This window comes from Oncorhynchus gorbuscha, linkage group LG04 (genome assembly GCF_021184085.1).
Source record: "Oncorhynchus gorbuscha isolate QuinsamMale2020 ecotype Even-year linkage group LG04, OgorEven_v1.0, whole genome shotgun sequence".
Taxonomy (NCBI): domain Eukaryota; kingdom Metazoa; phylum Chordata; class Actinopteri; order Salmoniformes; family Salmonidae; genus Oncorhynchus; species Oncorhynchus gorbuscha.
Window position 1 is genome coordinate 26856143 of NC_060176.1, and position 24894 is coordinate 26881036.

The 24894-nt window shown below is 43.3% G+C and overlaps 1 protein-coding gene across 4 annotated transcripts in view; it reads left to right on the forward strand.

The window, feature by feature from the left end:
* Positions 1-6530: 6530 nt before the first annotated feature.
* Positions 6531-24894, forward strand: part of LOC124033919 (diacylglycerol kinase zeta-like) — a 122089-nt gene continuing 103725 nt past the window's right edge. Inside the window, exons 1-2 of one of the 4 annotated variants that reach the window (XM_046346361.1) lie at positions 6531-6604; positions 6702-6999. In XM_046346361.1, the coding sequence (XP_046202317.1) occupies positions 6740-6999 (260 nt within the window). In that variant the 5' untranslated portion in view covers positions 6531-6604; positions 6702-6739. Of the gene's footprint in view, positions 7000-24894 lie in introns of all 4 variants that reach the window. The other 3 variants (XM_046346362.1, XM_046346359.1, XM_046346364.1) reach the window with 3 other exon arrangements.

Consider the following 24894-nt stretch of genomic DNA (forward strand, 5'->3'; position numbering starts at 1 on the left):
GAGGGGGATAGGGATGTGGGGTGGTGGGGGGGTATTTATAATTCCAGTTGTTCTGTTATAGAAATTCCCTCTCCTACTTCACAATTGGTCATGCAAATATTTTAATACATACATTCCAAAGAATGTCCTCTTTTACCTTTTGCTTAAAGCGCTTAAAATGCACTCTATTGCCTCATGCTAGAATTATACATCTTTCAAAGGCATTTATTTTTTACATTTTACCACATTTTGTCCCATAATGTTTAAGCTTGTGTGTGCATTGCACTTTTTTTTTCTTCAGGTCGACATTGCAAGCTAATGGGTATAAGTGCCTTCAAACTCTTTCAGTTTTTGTATTCTCACGCCATCCACATGGGGTTGTTCATTTTATTATTTGACTCTTTATGCAAACTAAATCATATGTAATATATACGTATTATTGGCATCAAAAAAGAGCATATTTATTTTATGCAAAAAAATATTGTGAACTTTTCCTTTTATGAATATCAATTATGACGTCATGTTTACATGATCTTGTTGTCTTAACTGTTACACAGTTTGTCTGTTTTTGTATTTATTTCTGTATCAAGAAAGTTTTGTATATATTGAAAAAAACATGAACAGGGACAATCAGTGTAAATGCATACCAAGGGTGTACAATACTTCCTCACTGGAGGAAAGCCTTCTCTAGTCCAAAAGACTCAAAACTGCCCATCTTTACAAAAATAGTCAAAACACCACCACGAGAATACATTTTCTCCACAAAAAAAATGAATGAATATCATCATTATGCCAAAAGTCCATTCAGCCCTAATGTCATTGTGAATGTGAAAATAGAGTATATTTTAAATTGAATATCAAAGTTCAGAATCCACTGGGGGTATAAAACAAGTAATAATAATAATCGCATCACGATTTACAGTAGTGCCCAGAAAAACTGTTCACTCTAAAGAACACTGTTCTGTTGATAATGCTTCTTAAAAACAGTCACTCCAGCAGCAAAATAATACAAAAAGCTTTTCATGCAGCGTTTTTGTTGTGAAGAACCTTGTTACATTGAATAGAATATATTCTGGTGTTCCCTCCTCTTCCTGCTGTGTTGTTTCAGGGCGAGAGAGGGAGAGAGGGATTGTGTAAGGAGTGAGTGGGGCGGCCCCACTGACGCTAAATGAGATTGCGTAATGCTAGGCAGGAGGGTTTGAGTAGACAGCCCAGGCTCTGTGGAGGAGGCATGGAGGATCTGGGTCAGCCAGTGGCCTTGGAGTCTTAGCTTAACATCCAGTCTGTTGCTCTTCATAGATTTCACTTGCTTATTCACAACTGTGGCTTGTCTGTGTATAATCAGGGGAGGCCAGACGCACAATCCTTCCATGTAATTAATATGTATTTTACTCTAACATGTCATTAGATTTGCATTATTCATTTTCTGTCAAATGGTTTGTAAAATCACTACCTGCCCTATTAATCAGAGCCATATAATTTCTAAGTCGGTTTTGTTTCCTAGTTGTCGCCTGTCTTATATCTTAGTGCACATTACCTGACAAATCTAGAGTTGGTTAACTGAGTACACTGATAATGTGTGTATATTATTCCTGTCAAGATACTGTTTGTCTATGTTTGTCCTTTCGTTTGATTAATAGATGTGTAACTAAGGTTCAACCAGATGCTCTGGAAGCTGTCCAGCCCTCACCCACTTGCCTTCTATAAACACACCTTCTACTGATCAAATGGTTGCTTAGTTGTCAAAACCCACCCCAGCCCCCTCTATCCTACCTGCTACGCCATCTTTAGGTTGTCTTAAAGCAGTGCCTGGTATAAATGACTGCTACTCTATATTCTATAATCTGTCCAATGTGCTGATCTTGAACAGGCTCTCTGATGACTGTGTCCACACTAAACCATTGGGATCGTGCATGACACAGTAAATCAAGTCCGACTGAGTTATCTGGTTGAACCAGGGTCAATCTTTTGTAATTAGTCCCCCAAATGTGTGGTAGAAACCTGCTTCAGAACCTGTGTGAGGGGTTTTACAAGGCTATTATAAATCAAAGTGAAATGATGCAAATCTTACCAAACATTCCATGAGTTTGTTGCCGTTCGTAATGTGTGCCCTTTTGTACATAAGACAAAGTGAATGCTTTTGCTGTAAATAAGGGGATGTATTTTTGTATTTGAAATGTATTTTGGTATTCACCTGGCGCCTTTGGGAAGGAACTGGCCAGTTGCTGACCTTTCACACTGTGGCTGTACAAGTAAATTGCATGTGTTTCTGGGTAAGCCACAGGAGCCTTTCTGTATTGCCTTTCTGTATCAGTCTCTTTTAATAGCAAGTAGAGTTAGTATCAAGCAAAATATAAAAAATTGCACCAGCATAACACCGTCTCCTTCGTTACTGTGTCTCTGTGCCCTGATATCATTGAGAAACGCATTCGGTGCAATCATTTGCATTCATTGCAATCTAGTTTTGGTGCCTAGTGGTTGTTATATCATTGGGAAGTGCAGGCAAGCTCTATTCTCAGTATCGCCACGAGAGGTCGGACTTTGTTAGTCCATCCATTTGGGCTAACCTGATTCTAACCCCGTCATCGCTCAAAAAGTAGACCACTCTTTGCTTTCCTTAACTGAACCACAAAACACTAGCACACAAGCCCTTACCCAAGTGGCTGTCTCCACTGTATCATATCAGAACCTAGCATAGGTGTTTGTTTGGTATCAATGTAGAAATATGAATATGAAAACCATGTCACTTCCTCCCTGGAAACATAATCACAGCTCTAAAACATATGAGAGCTTGGAACAAGCCACTACATCCAGAGGTGGCGAGCCCGTTCAATCACAAGTATTCACTGTCAATCCAGTGGCAGAATATCACGTCCATGTGATAGAAACCTAAATGTTTATATACCCCCTTCAAATAAAGTGCGGGTGTAATTTCGGGACCACGGTACAGTATTGTCCATAGGACGGTTCAAAACTGCCCATTTGCCGTAGATAGCACACACATTTTTTTTGTTGCTACATTTTTGATTTCATAAACACATCGCTTCCACCGAGTAGGAAACAGAATGTCCTCTTTCCCCCTTGTTTACCGCCTATATGTCAACTACATGTCAGTGTAATAACTCACTCTTTGGATTAGAAAAGGGGGAAAGGGCTTTGTCCCAATAGCATTTACCAGGCAGCTTTATGTAATCCTCGTACAGTCCTTGCCTTAATCTCTGTATAAAAGGCCAGAGAAGGGTTTTTGCATCCTCATGTTGAGGTGTTGCTCTCCCGTGTGAATCTTAATATAGCTGTTTGTTTTGCACATGTACAAAAGCCTCCTATGCCTGATATATGACAGTGATGCACTTAGATTGATCCGTTTTCTCTGCGCATTGGCTCTGTTTAATGGGGATGAATATTTCATGTATTCTCTGTTACCATGAAAGTATGCAACAGCTTTGTCCCGTGATGTGGGGTATTTTGATTCAGGACTCAGGACTGGGCTGCCATGGCAAAGAGCAGACAATTATAAAGACTGGAAATCCCGTGCTGTCTGTTTCTCACTCATTGTGACCCTAGGGAGCGGTTGTAGGTGATGAGAGTTCCTAGTCCTCTCATTTCCATGGAAGTGTCAATTCACAGTCTAACCTAGTTACCTCTTCTTCATCCAGCACAAACCACCTGAGCACACTTCTCACCACAGTACAATACAATGATTCTTTGTAAATATAAAAAATAAAAACCAGACTCTCTAGATTGAATATGCACTGCATGAAACGTCTAGTATGAATGATGGGAATTGTAGAGTGCATTCTTTGTACTGGACTAGCAGTGACACACTGAATAAATAAATGTTCAGCTTCACTCCAGCTCCCAATATATCACAAACCGTGGTAAGTAGTAGAGATTATTCCACTATCTTCGCATGCTGAAGAGTCTCTCGATAAACACCTTTCTCATATAGCTAAAACCTAATGTCTTGTCTAAATACATTAAAACAGCGTTTGATCTGCTCCATTACATTTCCCACATTTCCAAGGAAGTCGATTCAAACTGTCACTAAATCGACTGTCCCTAGTCATTTACATGCCCCAAATGCATATAAAGTATAATTCATTTTTCTATTTATTTGTATTTAGTCTGTTATTTCAGTCAGGGCTCTATACAGAGGTGTGGCTCCCTCCTATTGACTTTGGGCGGTGGAGCAACTGTTTCATCCAAACTGCAATGTAAATTAACTGTATGCATATACATACCTGATTACACGACTACATGTTTGGAGCGTTACATTGTCTATGGCAGGTACATGATACTTTATATACATGCATATTATTTGTATATGTTTTTATTTAACCTTGATTTAACTAGGCAAGTCAGTTAAGAACAAATTCTGATTTACAATGACGGCCTACCCCCGGCCAAACCCTAACCCGGATGATGCTGGGCCAATTGTGCGTCGCCCTATGGGACTCCCAATCACGGCCGGTTGTGATACAGCCTGGAATTTAACCAGGGTATGTAGTGACGCCTCTAGCACTGAGGTGCAGTGCCTTAGACCGCTGCGTCACTCGGGAGCCCAATGCAACAGAATAGAAAGAAAAGCATGTTGTATCCATGTTATAACACACACTTTGACTCGAACCCACCGTGGGAAATTAAGAGATTAAAGGACGTACATTGATGTAGTGTTTTCCACATACATACATACCTAACATGATATCTGCTTTAGTTCACTGTGATAATAGGACACGGGTGGTGCTCTCAGATGCCAGCCATTCGCCAGTGTCTGGGTCAGCCCCCAGACGATCACACAGTGAATTTAGAGTAATTCCCTTTTAACATCCCCCTATCCTACATAAGATCCTTAGCTGGAGTGATCGGCCGCATCCTAACGCCCCATAAACTGACCGTACTGAAAAAAATACCCGGATCCATATAGCTGTGCTCCGTGCCGCATGGATTGTGGGTATTAGACCAAAGTTATCTGTTCCTGTCCACGTTCAACTGTCCCCTTTTGACAAACTAAAACATGTTCTTGCCTACTTGTAAGTCATATTTTAACTCCCTGTTTAGGACAAATGGTCGGCCTTTCCAACAATCATTCAGGCATATTTCATCTTGTGGCTGCGATGGTCTGACTCACTGGGTAACACCAGGTCACACACTGTATAACCAGAGCCCAGGAGAGGTCAGACATCGATTGCCCCAGTTCCAGTGTAACCGTTTTCATAACCATCGTCGTTGTACTCATCATTCAAATAGTTCCAAATTGCAGTGGGTCCAACAACTAATTAGGCCCATACATCTACCTATAACAAAATGCTCAAAATAACCCAATCAACTGCAAATGATCTCATGGCACTGTTTTGGTGTAGTTTTCCTTTGGGATCATTTGTGTTGGGCAGCTTCCTGTTTCCTAAGGAATTGCATTAACCAGCTCAACCAGTTGTACAGCCCTTTGTAAGGACGATTTGATAAATGGCTTAAAGTAGGTTATATTGTGTGTAGCATGCCGTGGTTGACTAACATACGGTTACACAGGTTAATCATCACTCAGGCCTTTTCAAAGTATTGTTTGAGTTAGGCCACCACAGTGATGTAGTCTTCCTAATAAAAAGCCAACTGCCAACTGTGAACAATGCAATGGATCAATGTGGTAACATACCCAATTGAAGAAGAGTAGCCTATAGGCCTAATTGCATGTTTGGTTCACTGGAAAATAGAAAGGAGGTTGGAACAATTCCAGTTGAACCTCCAATTTTTTATTTGATTGGAAGTGTTTTTATTTTCTCAGAAAGAGTTTACAGAGATGCCCGTGAATGCAGAAGTTAGGGGAGAGACCAGTGTGTTGTGAACAACATAAGCATGAGCAACAATAGTGGAATCGGAGGTTTGCCTTCTAAGTCCCCCATTGAAACTGATGCAAACTGATACAAAATATTTAAATCATGCCACAATTGTACTACATAATGCTAAGCAAGGTTGGAATGTTGTTACTTCAATTTAAAGAAACACAATTATTAATTAGTTTGACATCCAAAAAGTACAAATCTGTTGAAATCGCACTGTGGATGTAAAGAATCCAGGATTTCCTGGATGCAAAAATGTTTGACCAATTACAGTTTATGTGACAAACAAGCATAGCAAATGTAGAGAATCTTGTACCATCTAAACTGCAGTGAAATATATTTTCAATAGCCAAAATGATTGTATTTTCAGCTGTTTGAAGCTGGTGTACAAAACTGAAAGTAAAAGCTGGAAGCATAGAAATAGAGCACATAGAACATATCTAAAGATTCTTAGACTTGCTTTCAATGAGAATGGCAGATCTACCTACACACAGTTCTATGTGAATTTGGTCATGTCCATTATGAAACAAAGATTGCAGTCAGAGTGCACTATAACTGTAGTATGCTGCAAAAACTAACACCGTTTTTTTTACTGGAGTAATTTTGCAGTGTAACTGCAGTTACAGTGCTGTATAACGGCAGTTCAGCTGCAATACACTGCAGTTATTCTGCAAAATATAGGCGGGGTTTATAATTTTGTAGCTGTGGTAACTAGCGACGACCCTGTAAACCTACAGGATTTCCTTCTTCGCGTGAATACTGGCGACTACAACCATATTCTGCCTCACAAAGTCAGTATCTGTAAGCATATTTGTCACATGACAAGACGAGTCATAGTTTTGCTTTGGACTTCCAGTGTTGGAAACAAGCTACTTTTTTTTTTTTTAGGTTGCGGCGCTCCAGAGTTACTACACAGCACGGAGTCGATGGCTGAGGCACCGGATACCGGGGACCGTATAACCCGTATCGTCCATAGCTCTACGGATTCACCCACGGCGATACTGGTGCCACAAACCTTAGAAGAACTGGCTGAGGAGGAGGACGTGTTCCTGCCCGAAATGGTATCACCTTGTCCAGTCTTCAAGACGGGAGATTGTCCAGGAAAAGTGTCAACGCGGTTGGAAGGTGCGGGGGCATTGACAGCGGATACCTGCTTCCACACGATTAGGAAACAGGTATCATACAGGTAGTCCATGTTTCATTTATCCCCACTTCCTATCCCAAACCCGCACGATATTTCATATAACTACTTCAACTGGCTACCCAAATGTCTGAAGTTTTCTCAATTGCAACTTGTGAAAGTAAACATCCCCTGCAGCCGTCACCATCTCACCTGATAATGCACCCCTTAGTGTGGCAGCTACTGTAGCCTAGTTGTAGGCAAGACAACATGTGTTCATGTGAGCTGACACTCCATTTCAATATGGTTCTTCATCAACTAGATAGGCCTACATTAAAGTGTATCGTTAGGCTACATTATCCACTATAGCATCTTATAGCAAAAGCAATATCACATCTGTCATTTACCCTGATGGGTATCATTCTTACTAAAAGCACCTGCTGATGTCCTATGGAGTATAGTAAATACATGCTCATTCATGTCATGAATGGGGATATCAAGAAACATACTTCTGTGTCCTCCTCATCACAACATAAACCTCACCCCATTAATTGCTGAGCTTTTGGATTAAATACGCTCTCCTGTTTATTAGAATCTGGGCTATTTCAGCTGGTTTGTAGTATTGGACATTTGGCTGGCTGCCAACAGGCTATTGACTGTTTCCTGACCCTGTATGTTGCAACTCAGTGTGCTGTGCAAGTGAATGACATGACAGAGCAAGCAACTTGTCTTTGGTCATGAGGCAGTGATTCACAGAATGACCTTTGACCATGACCCCTTACATATGACCCTTGGACATGTTTTCTTAAACATTCACACAGACATTACTACCACACTCTGTTACATTTGTACATGTTAGGAATTTAGCATACACTCTTTTCCAGAGCAATTTATAGTTGGTGCATTCATCTTAAAATAGCTAGGTGGGACAACCACATATCTCAGTCATCGTAAGTACATTTTCCCTCAATAAAGTAGCTATCGGCAAAAAATAGGATTTGGCTACAGTACAGGATTTTGACTGATATACAGCATAAGCGCATAATCTTTCACTGTATAACATCCAGTAGACGACTTCATACAAAATATTTGGTTTGCAATGAGACCGGTAGTGTAGTTTTTCCTCCACAATCCCAACTGTTTGTAGCTTGATTGTAGAGGATGGCACAATTGTCTGTGCCCCTGACTGACTCACATTCCGTCTTTTTCGTTTTATATAAGGATTTCAGGGACTCTTTTTCTGTGCAGGCTGTGTAGAGTGATGCGACTCTGGTCCCTGGGTGTTGGTTATTGAGAGTCTGTCACTGCCAGCGGATGCTGTGATGTGTTTGTGGCTCTTATGTAACGGAAGGAGAGCAGCAAGGGATCAGGAGTTTTTTTTCTCTCCCATTATAAGTAAGAGGCACTTACAAAAGGGGCTTAGTGAGCAGAGCCCTGGGCTGGCTGCATCCACTGGCTGACTGGCTGGTCCATAGATGCCTGATGATGCTGGATGGTTAAGGCTGGCCTGGCAATGAGTGGAGGCTGAGGCCATGTCAGTCTGGCTACATAAACACAGATCAGCCATCGCTTTCCTCGGTGTCTGTGACTAAGAGCGTCAATATAGCGACTCAAACAACAAGGCCTGCGGTAGTGATCTCACGTGTGATTCAGATGTTATCAGATTCAGACAGCAACTGCAGCAGGGGGACAGTTAAGGCGATAAGTTAATGCGGAATGTTATGTGCATCCATTCTAAGAAATGATGTGCCCCCCTCAGTCTCCTATCAGGATCGAGTATTCACCAAAGCTGTTGTATAATTGCATAGTAATGATAACTACCTTTTTTTTATTTTGATTAAATTAGTATTGTAGATTTTGTGAAAAGCTGAAATTTGTGATAAATACACAATGTACAGTGCTCTGTTGTTTTGAATCTGTACTCCAGTACTTTTGGATTGAAATGATGCAAAGACTATGAGGTTAACGTGCAGACTGTCAGCTTGAATTTGAGGGTATTTTCATCCATGTTTGGTGAACCGTTTAGAAATCACAGCACTTTTTGTACATAGTCCCCCCATTTTAGGGGAGAAATTGACTTGTGTATTAAAGTAGTTAAAAGTTAAGTATTTGGTCCCATATTCGTATCACTCAATGATTACATCAAGCTTGAGACTCTACACATGTGTTAGATGCTTTTGCTGTTTGTTTTGGTTGTGTTTCAGATCATTTTGTGCCCAATAGAAATGAATGGTAAATCATGTGTTGTTTGATTTTGGAGTCACTTTTATTGTAAATAAGAATAGAATATGTTTCTACATTAATGCGGATGCTACCATGATTACGGATAAGTAATGAGAAAGTTAGACGCACAAATATCAAACCCCCCAAGACATGCTAACTTCTCACCATTACAATGACAGGGGAGTTTAGCATTTTTGGGTGGGTATGATATTCTAAATCAAATCAAATCAAATTGTATTTGTCACTAGCGCCGAATAGTGAAATGCTTACTTGCAATCCCTTATCCAAAAATGCAGTTCAAGAAATAGAGTTAAGAAAATATTTACTAAATAAACTAAAGTAAAAAATAAAAAGTAACACAATAAAATGGCATAACAATAACGAGTCAATGTGCGGGGGTACACTTAGTTGAGATAGTTTCTACATTTGTATGTCTATAATTTTCTCTCACATGAGCTCACTGTATTGCTCAACCTAAGGTGAATGATTTGTCACTAGGTCTGTCCTATTGTTATACTATGTAACTACGGGAAAAGCTTTCAATGCTGTCCAGATGGTGTTTCAGATTTATAACAGGGGTTGGAACCAGTTCAGGGAACAGATCTGAAAACCAGAAAATATTTTTTTTAGAGGAACAGAATCAGAACTGAGAATGAAGTGATCTATACTGTTCCAGAACAGAACATTGATTTTTTTTAAAGCATGGGAACTGGTTAATAATGCTCTATTATGTTCCTAGCATTTTTTTCCCAGTCCCACAACAACAAAAAAACACAACAAAGCGCCTATGCAAAGTCCTCACTCTGTTACTCGGAAGCATATTCTAGTGTCTACCTGCCAGCTGAAAATCTTTTCCAGTGCGTGTGTAAGCTATATACCTGCCCATTCCACTCCAAAGCATAGGCTACTGTAGCTTACTGATGGTACAAGTGGGATTCAGAAATTAGAGAGATTTTTAGAGGAGAATGGATTAACTTATTTTAATGCAAGTTATCACGTTTTACAGTAGATTTATTAACTACAAAAAGATAATACGTGTTTTATTTTAATTCTAGTGCTGCTCTGCACACAAACGCTTGTTAGCTAGCTAGCTCTGGTCCAACGTTAAGCCAACTCTCGGAAGTTCAAAGACATTAAAAGTTCCTTCATAGAAGCCGCTCCTGCGTAGGTATAATTATGCCATAACAAGATGCCCAGTGCTCCAAGCCAAGTCACCTCCTTCACCCTCTCTTGCTCTCTCCCACAAGTAAAATGTCAGTCGCATCTCGCACCCTACACTTGTCTGTCCAATGCATGTAATCAACTGTATAGCTTGGCCGCGCCATAACATGGTGAAGTAATTTACTGTTGAGCCAAATGTCCATAAAAATATACATATTTCAGAGATTTAGGAAGGAATGATATAAACCATAACTTTTTGGGGGGTCCGAACCTTTTCACAACTTTATTTTGCTGGTCAGAACAGTGGAATGGAACAAATACAAATTATGGTTCTGTTCAGAACGAAACGATTGGAAAATAATCTCAGTTCCAACCCCTGATTTATAGTAACAGTCCTGGTCATTTGGACCGCCAGGCATTCCGCTGTCTGAATACTGAATTGTTATAGTTTGTTATTTGAAGCAGGCTCACAGACTCAGACGGGTGCATGCTCTTCTATCCAGCAGATTAAAACAGTGGGAAAACGAAAAGTTATCAAATGAACACATTAACAAATGGCAGCAAATTTGAAGTCCCAAGTTTTCTCACAATCTTTATACTAGGATGAATTAGTCCTAGTTTAGGCCACCAGACAAATGGAAAGAAACCCATTTCATCTAAATGGGATTAACCTGGTAAATAAATGGTGCCATGCAGTGTAAGTAAGGGTAAAGGATGACTGAGAGGTTACAGGTTCATCCCTTCAATGTGAAACTAAATAGAGGGAACCTGTGGCATACAATATTGTCTGTTGGAGGAGAGCTTTGGTGATCTCTTACTGTATATGCAAATCAACTGTGTTTTTTTTTGTGTGTTTTGGATTATTTTTTTTTGAGGAGAAAAGGGAGCAACAGATTAAGGTAGATAAGAGCGTCTGCTAAATGACTTAAATGTAAATGTAAATGGTAGAGATTTCTAATTCCATTTCCTTGCAGAATGTTGTTTCTGGTGTTCAGGATAAGGTTGATCTTATCCTGTGCTTTAGATCAGATCACCAACACATCAAGCCTGTTCCACAAGTGGGTTGTAACTCTAAATCTGATGTAAAATGTGCTTTATGCCGTACCAAAACATTATACCTGTTGCACCAGCTGTTCTATGAGCTACGTCTGCGATTGTCTTCTTTCATGATATGCACAGACAATATAAATATAAATAATATAAATCTATATTTTCAAAAGGATGTGAGTTTCGTGTTCATATATCACAACCTCCGCAGGCTTTTTCGAGTGGCCTATGCGTGACTCAATAGCAAAAGAATACGCTTGACTTATGCTACATTATAGCATGCCAAATGTGTCTGATTTTAGATATTAACAAACTCATATATGAGCTGCCACCGCCCACTAATTTGCCCAGCCAGAGATAAAATACCCTGACGGGGATTCGGTGAAACAAAATTGCTTTAATTGATTGTCAGAAGTTCCTTGATTTCTGATAATCAATCAATGTGATTTTGGTTTCAGTCAATCTCTGGCAGGAGATAGCCTAGGCTACTACGCGAGAGGAGCAAAATAATCCACCTGTTATGCTAGGCTACATAACATGCTAGCAAAATGTTCTGATGACACTGCTAGACGAGCAAACTAGACGAAGGATTATCATCATGACCACTCACCTCAATTTGGCTAATGTTTCCCCAGCCTAATTGGAACCAAATATCAAAACAAAAAATCCGACATTGATTGATTTATCAAGATGTCCCCACCCTTGTCTCAAAGCAGAGCGATAACGCCGTCTCAGTCATAACCCCCCGCTACTCTCTCCTCTTCCATCCTATCATCTCTTCCCTCTGCTCAAACCTTCTCCAACCTATCTCCTGATTCTGCCTCCTCAACCCTCCTCTCCTCCCTTTCTGCATCCTTTGACTCTCTATGTCCCCTATCTTCCAGGCCGGCTCGGTCCTCCCCTCCCGCTCCGTGGCTTGACGACTCAATGCGAGCTCACAGAACAGGGCTCCGGAAGGCCGAGCGGAAATGGAGGAAAACTCGCCTCCCTGCGGACCTGGCATCCTTTCACTCCCTCCTCTCTACATTTTCCTCCTCTGTCTCTGCTGCTAAAGCCACTTTCTACCACTCTAAATTCCAAGCATCTGCCTCTAACCCTAGGAAGCTCTTTGCCACATTCTCCTCCCTCCTGAATCCTCCTCCCCCTCCCCCTCCTCCCTCTCTGCAGATGACTTCGTCAACCATTTTGAAAAGAAGATCGACGACATCCGATCCTCGTTTGCTAAGTCAAACAACACCGCTGGTTCTGCTCACACTGCCCTACCCTGTGCTCTGACCTCTTTCTCCCCTCTCTCTCCAGATGAAATCTCGCGTCTTGTGACGGCCGGCCGCCCAACAACCTGCCCGCTCGACCCTATCCCCTCCTCTCTTCTCCAGACCATTTCCGGAGACCTTCTCCCTTACCTCACCTCGCTCATCAACTTATCCCTGACCGCTGGCTACGTCCCTTCCGTCTTCAAGAGAGCGAGAGTTGCACCCCTTCTGAAAAAACCTACACTCGATCCCTCCGATGTCAACAACTACAGACCAGTATCCCTTCTTTCTTTTCTCTCCAAAACTCTTGAACGTGCCGTCCTTGGTCAGCTCTCCCGCTATCTCTCTCAGAATGACCTTCTTGATCCAAATCAGTCAGGTTTCAAGACTAGTCATTCAACTGAGACTGCTCTTCTCTGTATCACGGAGGCGCTCCGCACCGCTAAAGCTAACTCTCTCTCCTCTGCTCTCATCCTTCTAGACCTATCGGCTGCCTTCGATACTGTGAACCATCAGATCCTCCTCTCCACCCTCTCCGAGTTGGGCATCTCCGGCGCGGCCCACGCTTGGATTGCGTCCTACCTGACAGGTCGCTCCTACCAGGTGGCGTGGCGAGAATCTGTCTCCTCACCACGCGCTCTCACCACTGGTGTCCCCCAGGGCTCTGTTCTAGGCCCTCTCCTATTCTCGCTATACACCAAGTCACTTGGCTCTGTCATAACCTCACATGGTCTCTCCTATCATTGCTATGCAGACGACACACAATTAATCTTCTCCTTTCCCCCTTCTGATGACCAGGTGGCGAATCGCATCTCTGCAAGTCTGGCAGACATATCAGTGTGGATGACGGATCACCACCTCAAGCTGAACTTCGGCAAGACGGAGCTGCTCTTCCTCCCGGGGAAGGACTGCCCGTTCCATGATTTCGCCATCACGGTTGACAACTCCATTGTGTCCTCCTCCCAGAGCGCTAAGAACCTTGGCGTGATCCTGGACAAAAAACTGTCGTTCTCAACTAACATCAAGGCGGTGGCCCGTTCCTGTAGGTTCATGCTCTACAACATCCGCAGAGTACGACCCTGCCTCACACAGGAAGCGGCGCAGGTCCTAATCCAGGCACTTGTCATCTCCCGTCTGGATTACTGCAACTCACTGTTGGCTGGGCTCCCTGCCTGTGCCATTAAACCCCTACAACTCATCCAGAACGCCGCAGCCCGTCTAGTGTTCAACCTTCCCAAGTTCTCTCACGTCACCCCGCTCCTCCGCTCTCTCCACTGGCTTCCAGTTGAAGCTCGCATCCGCTACAAGACCATGGTGCTTGCCTACGGAGCTGTGAGGGGAACGGCACCTCAGTACCTCCAGGCTCTGATCAGAGGCCCTACACCCAAATAAGGGCACTGCGTTCATCCACCTCTGGCCTGCTCGCCTCCCTACCACTGAGGAAGTACAGTTCCCGCTCAGCTCAGTCAAAACTGTTCGCTGCTCTGGCTCCCCAATGGTGGAACAAACTCCCTCACGACGCCAGGACAGCGGAGTCAATCACCACCTTCCGGAGACACCTGAAACCCCACCTCTTTAAGGAATACCTAGGATAGGATAAAGTAATCCTTCTCACCCCCCCCCTTAAAATATTTAGATGCACTATTGTAAAGTGGTTGTTCCACTGGATGTCATAAGGTGAATGCACCAATTTGTAAGTCGCTCTGGATAAGAGCGTCTGCTAAATGACTTAAATGTAAATGTAAATGTAAAAATAACGGTGCTGAAATGATAGTTGACTCCACACGGATATTGCTTTAAACTTTTTAAAATGGTTGGATGACTTTGGGAGTTTCAATAAGCAGCAATATGATAAATGCCTGCAAATGGCATTAGTCTACTTTGTTTTCATCATTCTGTGACATTCATTCCCACGATAATTATTGATAGATCCACCCAGTTGTGGCTCAGAAAACATGCATCAGATGGTGGGTTTTGCGAAAGTGATGGGGCGTCCCTTGCAAAGTTTTTAGAGCTGCCACGAGGAAGGTAACAGCCTAGTAATGGGCACTGCCTAGCAACCATAATAATGAAGCATCCAATCTCGCGCACGTGCATTGCCTACGCCGGTCTTCAATCGACTAAACCTATTTTTGGTTGGTTCAACAGGTATAAATGCTCATCCCGTAGCTACGCCCGACCTAACGTTTGAGACCAACTTGTTTTTTCACACCCAACTGGTGCAACCGGCCCTGCGGATGATTCAGGGATGAAAACCGATGCGATTGTTTAATCAATGAGACCTATGATATTATTGCATTCTGTGGAGACCTACGTAGATGATACGCATCCAATACCAGACCAGATCCATCCTTACTGAAATGAGCCAGCACCAGCTGTGCCTCCCTTCGTAAAGCCTGCACGACGACGTGCACCACACGTCCTATTGAAATGCATAATGACATTAAAGCCACCAGGCCTCTCAGAAAAAAATGGATAATACCCTTTGTACTCCTTTCCTGAGTCCTTGCATGTTATAAAGATGAAGTAAATTGTCATCCCTGTCATTGACATTGGGACACTCAGTGTTGACACAAAATCTAATTTGAAAGGCTGTATTGACACTGAACAAACGGACAAAGCTCATTTCAGCTCATTTGATGTCCTCTGTCTCTGGGTCATACGCCTATAAGGTAGGTCCTTACGGCTCTGTTGACACTCTCTGGTTAAGGTTGTTTGTGGTTTGATGGAGGGAGATGCAGGGCTACAGCCCCCCTCTAACGAAGGGAACAAACTGTCCCGTCTGGACTCCCCATCGACCCCTGACACTAATGGATGCTGATCGTAAAACCCTCCTCTCCAGAGAGTTACTTGTAATTACCCGCATTTTAAATCAAATCAAATGTATTTATAAAGCCCTTGTTACGTCAGCTGATATCTCAAAGTGCTGTACAGAAACCCAGCCTTAAACCCCCAAACGGCAAGCAATGCAGGTGTAGATTTAGCAAATGACCTGTGATTTATTATGCTGCACACCATTACTAACATGGAACATTTCTATTTAAACAACAAAAGAACTTTGTCGGACAAATAGGTGTGGGCTAGACAGAGGTACGTATGTCACGTATCTCTGAGCACGCCAGGTTTTTGTTCTCTGACCATGACTCTCTCTCAACTCGATGCACAACACTGAAAGGTTCCGGTGGCTTATTTTACTCTGCCAGGGCTCTGAATTGTCTGATTCTACAAAGACTGCCCTGTCTGTGGGTGTCTTTTATTATTTCTCACAGTCAAGTAATCTGGTTTTCCAGGAAGTGTCTGCAGCCATAAAGGATCAGTTAACACGGTAATAATATTTAAGTATTTTCCTCTCTACAGAGGTTAAACAGGCCATTGTCTGTTCAAGCAGCTCAAAATCAATACCTGCTCTATTGCAGTGTTTCCCAAACCCTGGTCCTCGAGCACCCCCAACAGTACACCGTTTCGTTGTAGCTCTTGACAAATACCTCATTCAACTCATTGAGGGCTTGATGATTAGTTGACAAGTGGAATCAGGTATGCTTGTCCAGGGTTGGGAAACACTGCTCTGTGGAAACCAAAGTTATTAGTGAACATTGGGGAGCAGCTGGTATGTAACTCTCAACCTCATGACTCAACTCAGGCCAGAGCTTTGTTTGCTGTGGACTAGATAGGTTGGTATGTGAGAGTATTCAGGCCAGCCGCTCCCAGACTTTACCTCATCAATGATATTTTAAATAATGCTTTATTATGTGTGGTTTAAAATGTCGGGCAGTTAACTTTGTATGTTTTTGTCTTGCATTTGCTAAACATATGAAGTCAAGGAGAGCAATGCTATGTGAAAATGAACACTCCACACAATTTGTTTAGTTCTACCTCTTCTTCAGCAATCCTACCTGGATCTGGTGAATCCAATATCCCTTCTATTGCAATATTTCTTCACATGGTCAAGTTTGCAAATAAAATACTGCAGTTTCAAATGCAATCAAGAACATTGGGAAACGGCAGCACTCCAAAACACTTTTACAAAACAAACAGAACGATGTCACCTCATTTAAAAAAAAAAAAATGTTTGTCTGGGTGTAGACTCCTGCCTTTCCGCAGTTATGCCTTCATCAGATGAGTAATGGTTGCTCTGGTGAAGCCATGACTGCCGAAAACGCGTTAGACTGCCTGGCCAAAGGTGAAATGAGGTGACATCGTTTTCTCTCTTTCTTTAAAAAAAAATTTGGAGTGCCTCTGTTGTTCTTGAACTTGGGATTTCATTTGAAGCCGTTGTCACATATGGCAGACCAACCAGCTAATAAAGGAAAATAATACTGCAGCTCTCTGCAACAGCTGGGAAGGGCCACTTCTCTCCACAGTTGTTGGATAATTATGTTTCCTCTCCCATCTTATGAGGACACATAGTTACCTTAACCAAGGAATTGAAGTGGGAGGAAATAATGATAGGCTGCACAAAGACACCTGCACATACACAGACAGAAACATGCACACAGAAACACGCACACAGAAACAGACACTGAAACAAACTAACATAAGAAAAATGAAAAAAAGAGTGGATTCCTACAATTGAAAAGGAAATGACAGCTGACAATGAAAGGATGTCCGGTTGTCATGACGCGCCTAAGCAATCAATGCACCTTGCAATCAAATCAAATCGCATCTGTCATATGCGCCTGATACAACAAGTGCAGACTTTACTGTGAAATGCTTACATACGAGCCCTTCACCAACAATGCAGAGTAAGAAAGTGGCTAAATTGAAGAAGGAAATAGTAACATAATAAAATAACAATAACGAGGCTATATACAAGCAGTATCAGTACCGAGTCAATGTGTATGAGGGGGTACGAGGTAGAGGTAAATTATGTTAAATGTACATGTAGGTAGGGTTAAAAGTGACTAGGTATTCAGGATAGATAATAAACAGAGTAGCAGCAGCATATGTGAAGAGGGTGAAAGTGTGTCTGGGTGAGAATTTGACAGGGTGCAAATAACGACGAGCAGAGGAAGAGACTGAGCAACTCAATTTGGACTCACTGACTGGCCTCTCATTTCCTGTGTTAACAGTGAGATATGTCTGAGCTGTAACACCAGCTGAGTTACAGCTCAGCTTCCTCAGGAAGACAAACGGAGACTGAGAAATATTGAGGCAAAAGAAGACTAGAAGACTAAATGTATATGGACCACCAAAGGAGGCACTACCAATGGGCTTCAGATTGATATAAGGCTCACCAGAAGATAATGGTTGTGGGCGTTCGTTAATTGAGACAAACTGGTCTGCCAATGTGGCCTTCCATTTCCTTCTTGCTGCCTCTGCACCTTTCCATAGCTGCTAAGTGTAACGGTGTTCGTCTGTTGAAAGAAGAGAGTCGGACCGAAATGCAGCGTGTTGGTTACTCATGACTTTAATGAATGAAAAACGCGGTACATGAAATAACTGAAACTAAATACAAAAACAACAGAACGGAACGTGAAACTAATTACAGCCTATCTGGTGACTACAACACAGAGACAGGTACAATCACCCACAAAATACAAAGCGAAACTATGGCTCCCTAAATACGGTTCCCAATCAGAGACAACGATAAGCACCTGACTCTGATTGAGAATCGCCTCAGGCAGCCAAGCCTAACAACACCCCTAATCAGCCACGATCCCAAATAATACAAACCCCAATACGAAAACAACATATAAACCCATGTCACACCCTGGCCTACCCAAACATATAACAAAAACACAAAATACAATGACCAAGGCGTGACACTAAGAGAGCATTTTGTTTTTCGGAGTGCTGCCCTCTCCAACGCTTTACTGTTGAACAAAAAGGTGATGTGATGTTCAACACGGTTTATTTGTCATGTAAATAAAGTGTGGGGGAAGTGTAGCGCTTCTCCATGGAGAATCAACATTCAAATGAACAAGAGAAATGTGATAGAGTGAGAGAGTGTGTTCTCTGATCATGTGGATTGTGTTAAATGTTGTTATTGATGTTACCTGGCAACTGATAATTGACCTTTGACTTTTGGCATATCTCTGGCTGAAATTCGGCTCTGAATGTAGATGTAGTCTAGCAGCATTCAGTGCAGTACATCGCATCTAGTGCAGCAGTTATTCTATAGGTCTAGCGATGATAATGGCGCCGGAGGAGATGGCTGCCATTTTACGGTCCCCTAACCAATTGTGCTATTGTGTGGGTTTTTGTTGATTTATTTGATTCCTGCTTACAAGCAAAAACTAAAGCAGGAAGCACCAGTGACTTGGTCAATAAAAAAGTGGTCAGATGAAGCAGATGCTAAGCTACAGGACTGTTTTCCGGCATTCTTCCGATGGCATTGAGGAGTACACCACATCAGTCACTGGCTTCATCAATAAGTACATCGATGACGTTGTCCCCACAGTGACTGTACATACATACTCCAACCGGAAGCCATGGATTACAGACAACATTCGCTCTGAGCTAAAGGGTAGAGCTGCTGCTTTCAAGGAGCGGGACTCTACCCCGGAATTATGTGAAATCCTGCTATACCCTCCGACAAACCATCAAACAGGCAAAGCGTCAATACAGGACTCATACTACTCTGTCTCTGACGCTCATCGGATGTGGCAGGGCTTGCAAACTTTTACAGACCACAAAGGGAAGCACAGCCGCGAGCTGCCCAGTGACACGAGCCTACCAGACGAGCTAAATGACTTCTATTCTCTTTTCAAGGAAAGTAACACTGAAACATGCATGAGAGCATCAGTTGTTCCAGACAACTGTGTGATCACGTTCTTCGTAGCAAATGTGAGTAAGACCTTTAAACCGGTAAACATTCACAAGGCCGCAGGGCCAGATGGATTACCTGGACATGTACTCTGAGCATGCGCTGACCAACTGGCAAGTGTCTTCATCAACAGTTTCAACCTCTCCCTGTCCGAGTCTGTAATACCAACATGTTTCAAACACACCACCATAGTCCCTGTGCCCAAGAACACTAAGGTAACCTGCCTAAATGACTACCGACCCGTAGCACTGAAGTCTGTAGCCATGAAGTGCTCTGAAAGGCTGGTCATGGCTCACATCAACACCATTATCCCAGAAACCCTAGACCAACTCCAATTTGCATACTGCCCCAACAGATCCGCAGATGATGCAATCTCTATTGCACTCCACACTGCCTTTTCCCACCTAGATAAAAGGAACACCTATGTGAGAATGTTATTCATTGACTACAGCTCAGCATTCAACATCATAGCGCCCTCAAAGCTCATCACTAAGCTAAGGATCCTGGGACTCCCTCTGCATTTGCGAAAACTTTAATATCACACCTAATGGTCTCAAGCCCCTGCCCTAAAGATACCTGCTGGCCAACTGTGTATAAGAACATGTCAGTTATACTGTATGACCACCCCATCCTATGCTGCCTGAAATTAAACCGGAAGGGGAAGGGGAAGGGAAGGGGAAGGGGAGGGGAGGGAAGGAAGGGGAAGGGAAGGAAGGGGGAGGGGAGGGAAGGGGAGGAAGGGGAAGGGGAAGGGGAGGGGACGGGAAGGGAAGGAAGGGGGAGGGGAGGGGAGGGGAGGGGAGGGGAGGGGAGGGGAAGGGAGGGGAGGGGAAGGGAAGGGGGGGGGAGGGAAGGGGAAGGGAAGGGAAGGGAAGGGGAAGGGAAGGGAAGGGGAGGGGAGGGAAGGGAAGGGAAGGGAAGGGAGGGGAAGGAAGGAAGGAAGGAAGGAAGGAAGGAAGGAAGGAAGGAAGGAAGGAAAGTAAGAAAGAGCACACTCTCCAACTCCACTGCTGAGTGGGCTTCAGTTTCGACGGCACAACTCTCATTTGGATAGGTGAGCGGAGAGAGGAAAAAAGGCCTAGCTGCTGAAGGGTGCCCACACACAGAACACCCATTCTTGGCAGAGGTCCAGGTTTACCTTGAGGGGATGTTTTTGTATTGTCAGTACAGTGATTACACTACGGAGAAATAATCACAGAACAACTGACTTTAGTGGAACAGCCACAGTATCTCTCTCTCAGGATTAGACTACAGTGAATTAAATTAAGCCTTGTCCTAGCAAGTTTACTGTGTTTTTCTACCAATGAACCCGATTTTTCTGGGCATCCGTCTCAGTTCTGTTCTAATGGCAGATGAATCACAGGCGGCTGCTGTAACTGCACTGAAGCGCTGTCTTCGGGTGTTATCGACTGTGTTTAGGACAAGTCTTAATCGTTGTAAGAACCCCAAGGAATATGTGGGAATATGTAGCAGCACATCCAGATCTACAACCTCCAAGCTTTATACTGGTTATGTAGGTTTGGCTGGTTGAGAGCGGTTGAGGAAACATAAAAGACTTGGAACATGAAGCGTTGACTTAAGTTTGAGACCGTTTCACTCTTCAAACAGAAATCGGTCGTTACTCCACGAGGGGATCAATAAAGGATGAATCCATCTGTTTTTATAAGTTCTCTTTTATAGTGTTTTTTTTCTGCAGGACTAGGAAGCTCTGCATTGTTCTAGGAAAATGTCCTTTCTATGTGAAGCTTTGACATAAGATGCCCAGGTAGGAAGCAGCTGTGGTTCGGCTCCTCATTAGAAAGTCTCAGGGATATTCTGCCGCATTATCCCGACTCGGCAGATTTCTCGACTGCCATAGTTTCATTGCGTATCCCACCCAGTTCCTTATTCTGCATAATGTTCTTTCAGGTGCCGTACAGTATACTTACCCACCACTTGTAATGTACCACTTTATTTAAGACTGGCACCTGTGGTGTTCAGTAAGGTGTTGTGTCTCTCTGGTCCCCTCTGCCACTGAAGAAGTTGTCACATAACAGTAAGTGTTGGACTCAGTGGGAGGTTAATGTGCCGCTGGGTCAGATCGCTGGCCTTCGATCAGGGCCCAGCTTGCAGGGGCTCCAGGACGCTGAGATGCCTGCTGAGACTGAGTCAGGCTGACAGGCAAAAGAAATTGCCAATCTGAGAGACGGAAGTCTGCCTCAGACAAAGCGGATTGTGTATTCGTGACATTGGAGATGAGGGTGTGACAGGAAGATCATTGAAAAGGAATAGGTGCGGCGTTTGCTCACCATTAAAGACGCACTTTCAAAAAAACAAACATGTAAGCAACTATTAAAAGCTTGACGTTTCGGCTTTCACCAATGACCTTCAAAGGTGACAGAAAAAGACACTTTCTAATAGGAGAGGTGTGTTAGACCAAAGTAATGGAGGCTACACACAGCCATGTTTTAGGGCTATGCGTTATTTTCTTCCATGAACTATGTTGGAAATTGCTAGTCTTTTAGGTGATGGTCTGATTATCAGATTTGTTCTGCTCACAAGTCTGCTGCTTGTTCTGCTTCAGCAGGTCATTGTAACTTGGCTGCAACTGGAATGTAATGAGCTAGGCCTATTGAAAGATTTGGGTATGGCAGAGTGTAGTTTATTTCTTGCTGATTGGAATAAGTACAAGAGAGCTCGGAGTGTTCTAATATGGAACATTGATTAGCAGCATGACCTTCATATTCAACAAAATATGGGACATTTTTATACAAGATCCTTTCGGAAACAAGATGACACATATGTAGGGTCTTATTCTATCATAAAATTGGTCCCCCCTCCACACACACACACCTTGTCACATCTTAGCATGGTCCCAGTTCTGTTTGGGCTTTCTCGCCAGCACCTATGGTCGTTGTCATTGCCAAAGCTTGTTTGTCCATGGGTGGAGATGATATACAATCCCCTCTAGTGGATATAGTTTGAAATACATGAAATATCCTGAAGTGGCCCTGAAGTGGTAATTTGTTGAGTGACAATGGTGACCTGTGCTTTTAAACCAGACATGCACTGTGCATCTAAAATGAGTAGGTTGTAAGTAAGTACTTCAAGGCCTTATCTTTTTTTTCAGACTAAATGAATCTGCGTATAAATGCACAGGGCCAACAATGAGAGAGAAGGACAGGTAGACATGGAGTGGGTTAGAAAGGGGAGGAACAGTGATTCTCTTTCACCAGGAGAACATAAGAGTGAGAGCAGAACCCTTTGGTCGGCTGAAATTGGCCAAATAGAGATGAAAGTCTCGGCCAAAACGCACGTGTGTCATGTCTAGCTAACCAAAGAGACTGTACAGAGAAACAGAATGGAGAGCCATCCTGCAGGATAGGCATCACTCCACCTTCCCTGGCCATCTACTCTCATCTTTGACCATCTACACGTGTGTGTGTGTGTGTGTGTGTGTGTGTGTGTGTGTGTGTGTGTGTGTGTGTGTGTGTGTGTGTGTGTGTGTGTGTGTGTGTGTGTGTGTGTGTGTGTGTGTGTGTGTGTGTGTGTGTGTGTGTGTGTGTGTGTGCTGCATACACTAATTCAGTAAATTTGCAATGTTGGTGGATTTTCTTTCACCCGTAATACACTTGATCAAAGGGATTCATTACACGTGATATCTACCACCATGTACATGTCTGCATTCCTTGCCGGTGTTAAAATCAGCCTGGTGGCAGTGTGAGCTTGAACTTTGCCTCCCACGCACTGCCGCATCAACCCAAATAGAAGTTAGCTCTGTACTGTACTAAAAGCAGAACCATACAGCCACTCAACTAAAACAGAACACGGTGTCTCATCTTGAGAGCTTTGATAAACAGCTAAAAGTGGCACATGGCAGAATGTCAGTTCACATACAAGCGAGCCTGATGTGACTCTAAGGCCAGTGACTCAACAACAAATAATCGATCCATTTCTAAACCCCTCTGGCAGCAGGACTTGAATGCACAGCACCGTACAGTCAGAGAGGGAGTCAGAGAGTTCAGACTGTTATTTCTGTTCAGGGGTCTGAGTGGCACTTGGCTCAATGCAGCTATCTCTTTGTGGTCTATGTGACTGCTAACCATTCTCATGGTTCCTCACTTTCACCTCCTATCGAATTCAGTCAGCGTTTTTCTCAAGAAGCCGGCATATAAATATCCTGCAGCCCTGAGCTTCACACACTTAAACAGCTCTGACACTTCAGTTGAAGTGGCATAAGGTCTTTCGTAACACATCGCCATGCAACATTTCTGATGGTAACGTCTGGTGGTAGAAAGCTCCAAGAATAAGGGATTAGGTCAGTTGCTATGCCATGGACAACTACACGTTACGAACAGCTACTGTGCAGCTTTCATGCTGACATTAGCGTGTGACAGACCGTCTATAATATACACTCAACAAAAGTATAACAACGCAACATGTGAAGTGGTGATCCAATGTTTAATGAGCTGAAATATAACGTCCCTTATTTCTCCCCCAAAAATGTTGCACACAGTTTGTTTACATCCCTATTAGTGAGCGTTCCTACTTTGCCAAGATTCACCTGACAGGTGTGGCATATCAAGAAGCTGATTAAACAGCACAATCAGTACACAGGTTCACCTTGTGCTGGGGACAATAAAAGGCCACTCTACAATGCCACCGATGTTTTGAAGGAGCGTGCAATTGGCATGCTGACGGCAGGAATATACACCAGAGCTGTTGCCAGAGAATTGAATGTTCATTTCTCTTCCAATGTCGTTTTCCAGAATTTGGCAATTCGTCCAACCAGCCTCTCAACTAGCCTCACAACCACAGACCACGTGTAACCATGCCATCCCAGGACCTCCACATTCGGCTTCTTCACCTGCGGGATTGTCTGAGACCAGCCACTCGGACAGCTGATGAACTGTCAGAAACCGTCTCCGGGAAGCTCCTCTGTGTGCTCGTTGTCCTCACCAGGATCTTGACCTGACTGCAGTTCAGCGTCGTAACCAACTTCTTCAGTGGGCAAAATCTCACCTTCGATGGCCACTGGCACGCTAAAGAAGGGTGTTCTTCACGGATGAATCCCGGTTTCAACTGGACAGGGAAGATGGCAGACAGCATGTATGGCGTCGTGTGAGGAGCGGTTTGCTGATGTCAACGTTGTGAACAGAGTGCCCCATGGTGGCAGTGGGGTTATTGTATGGGCTGGCATAAGCTACGGACAACGAACACAATTGCATTTTATCGATGGCAATTTGAATGGACGGAGATGCCGTAATGAGATTCTGAGGCCCATTGTCATGATATTCCAGCGCTGCCATCACCTCAGCACGATAATACACGGTCCCATGTCGCAAGAATCTGTACACAATTCCTGTAAGCTGAAAAAGTCCCAGTTATTGCTTGGCCTGCATACTCACCAGACATGTCACCCATTGACCATGTTGGGATACTCTGGATCAACGTGAATGACAGCGTGTTCCAGTTCCCGGCAATATCCAGCAACTGCGCACAGCCATTGAAGAGGAGTGGGACAATAATCCA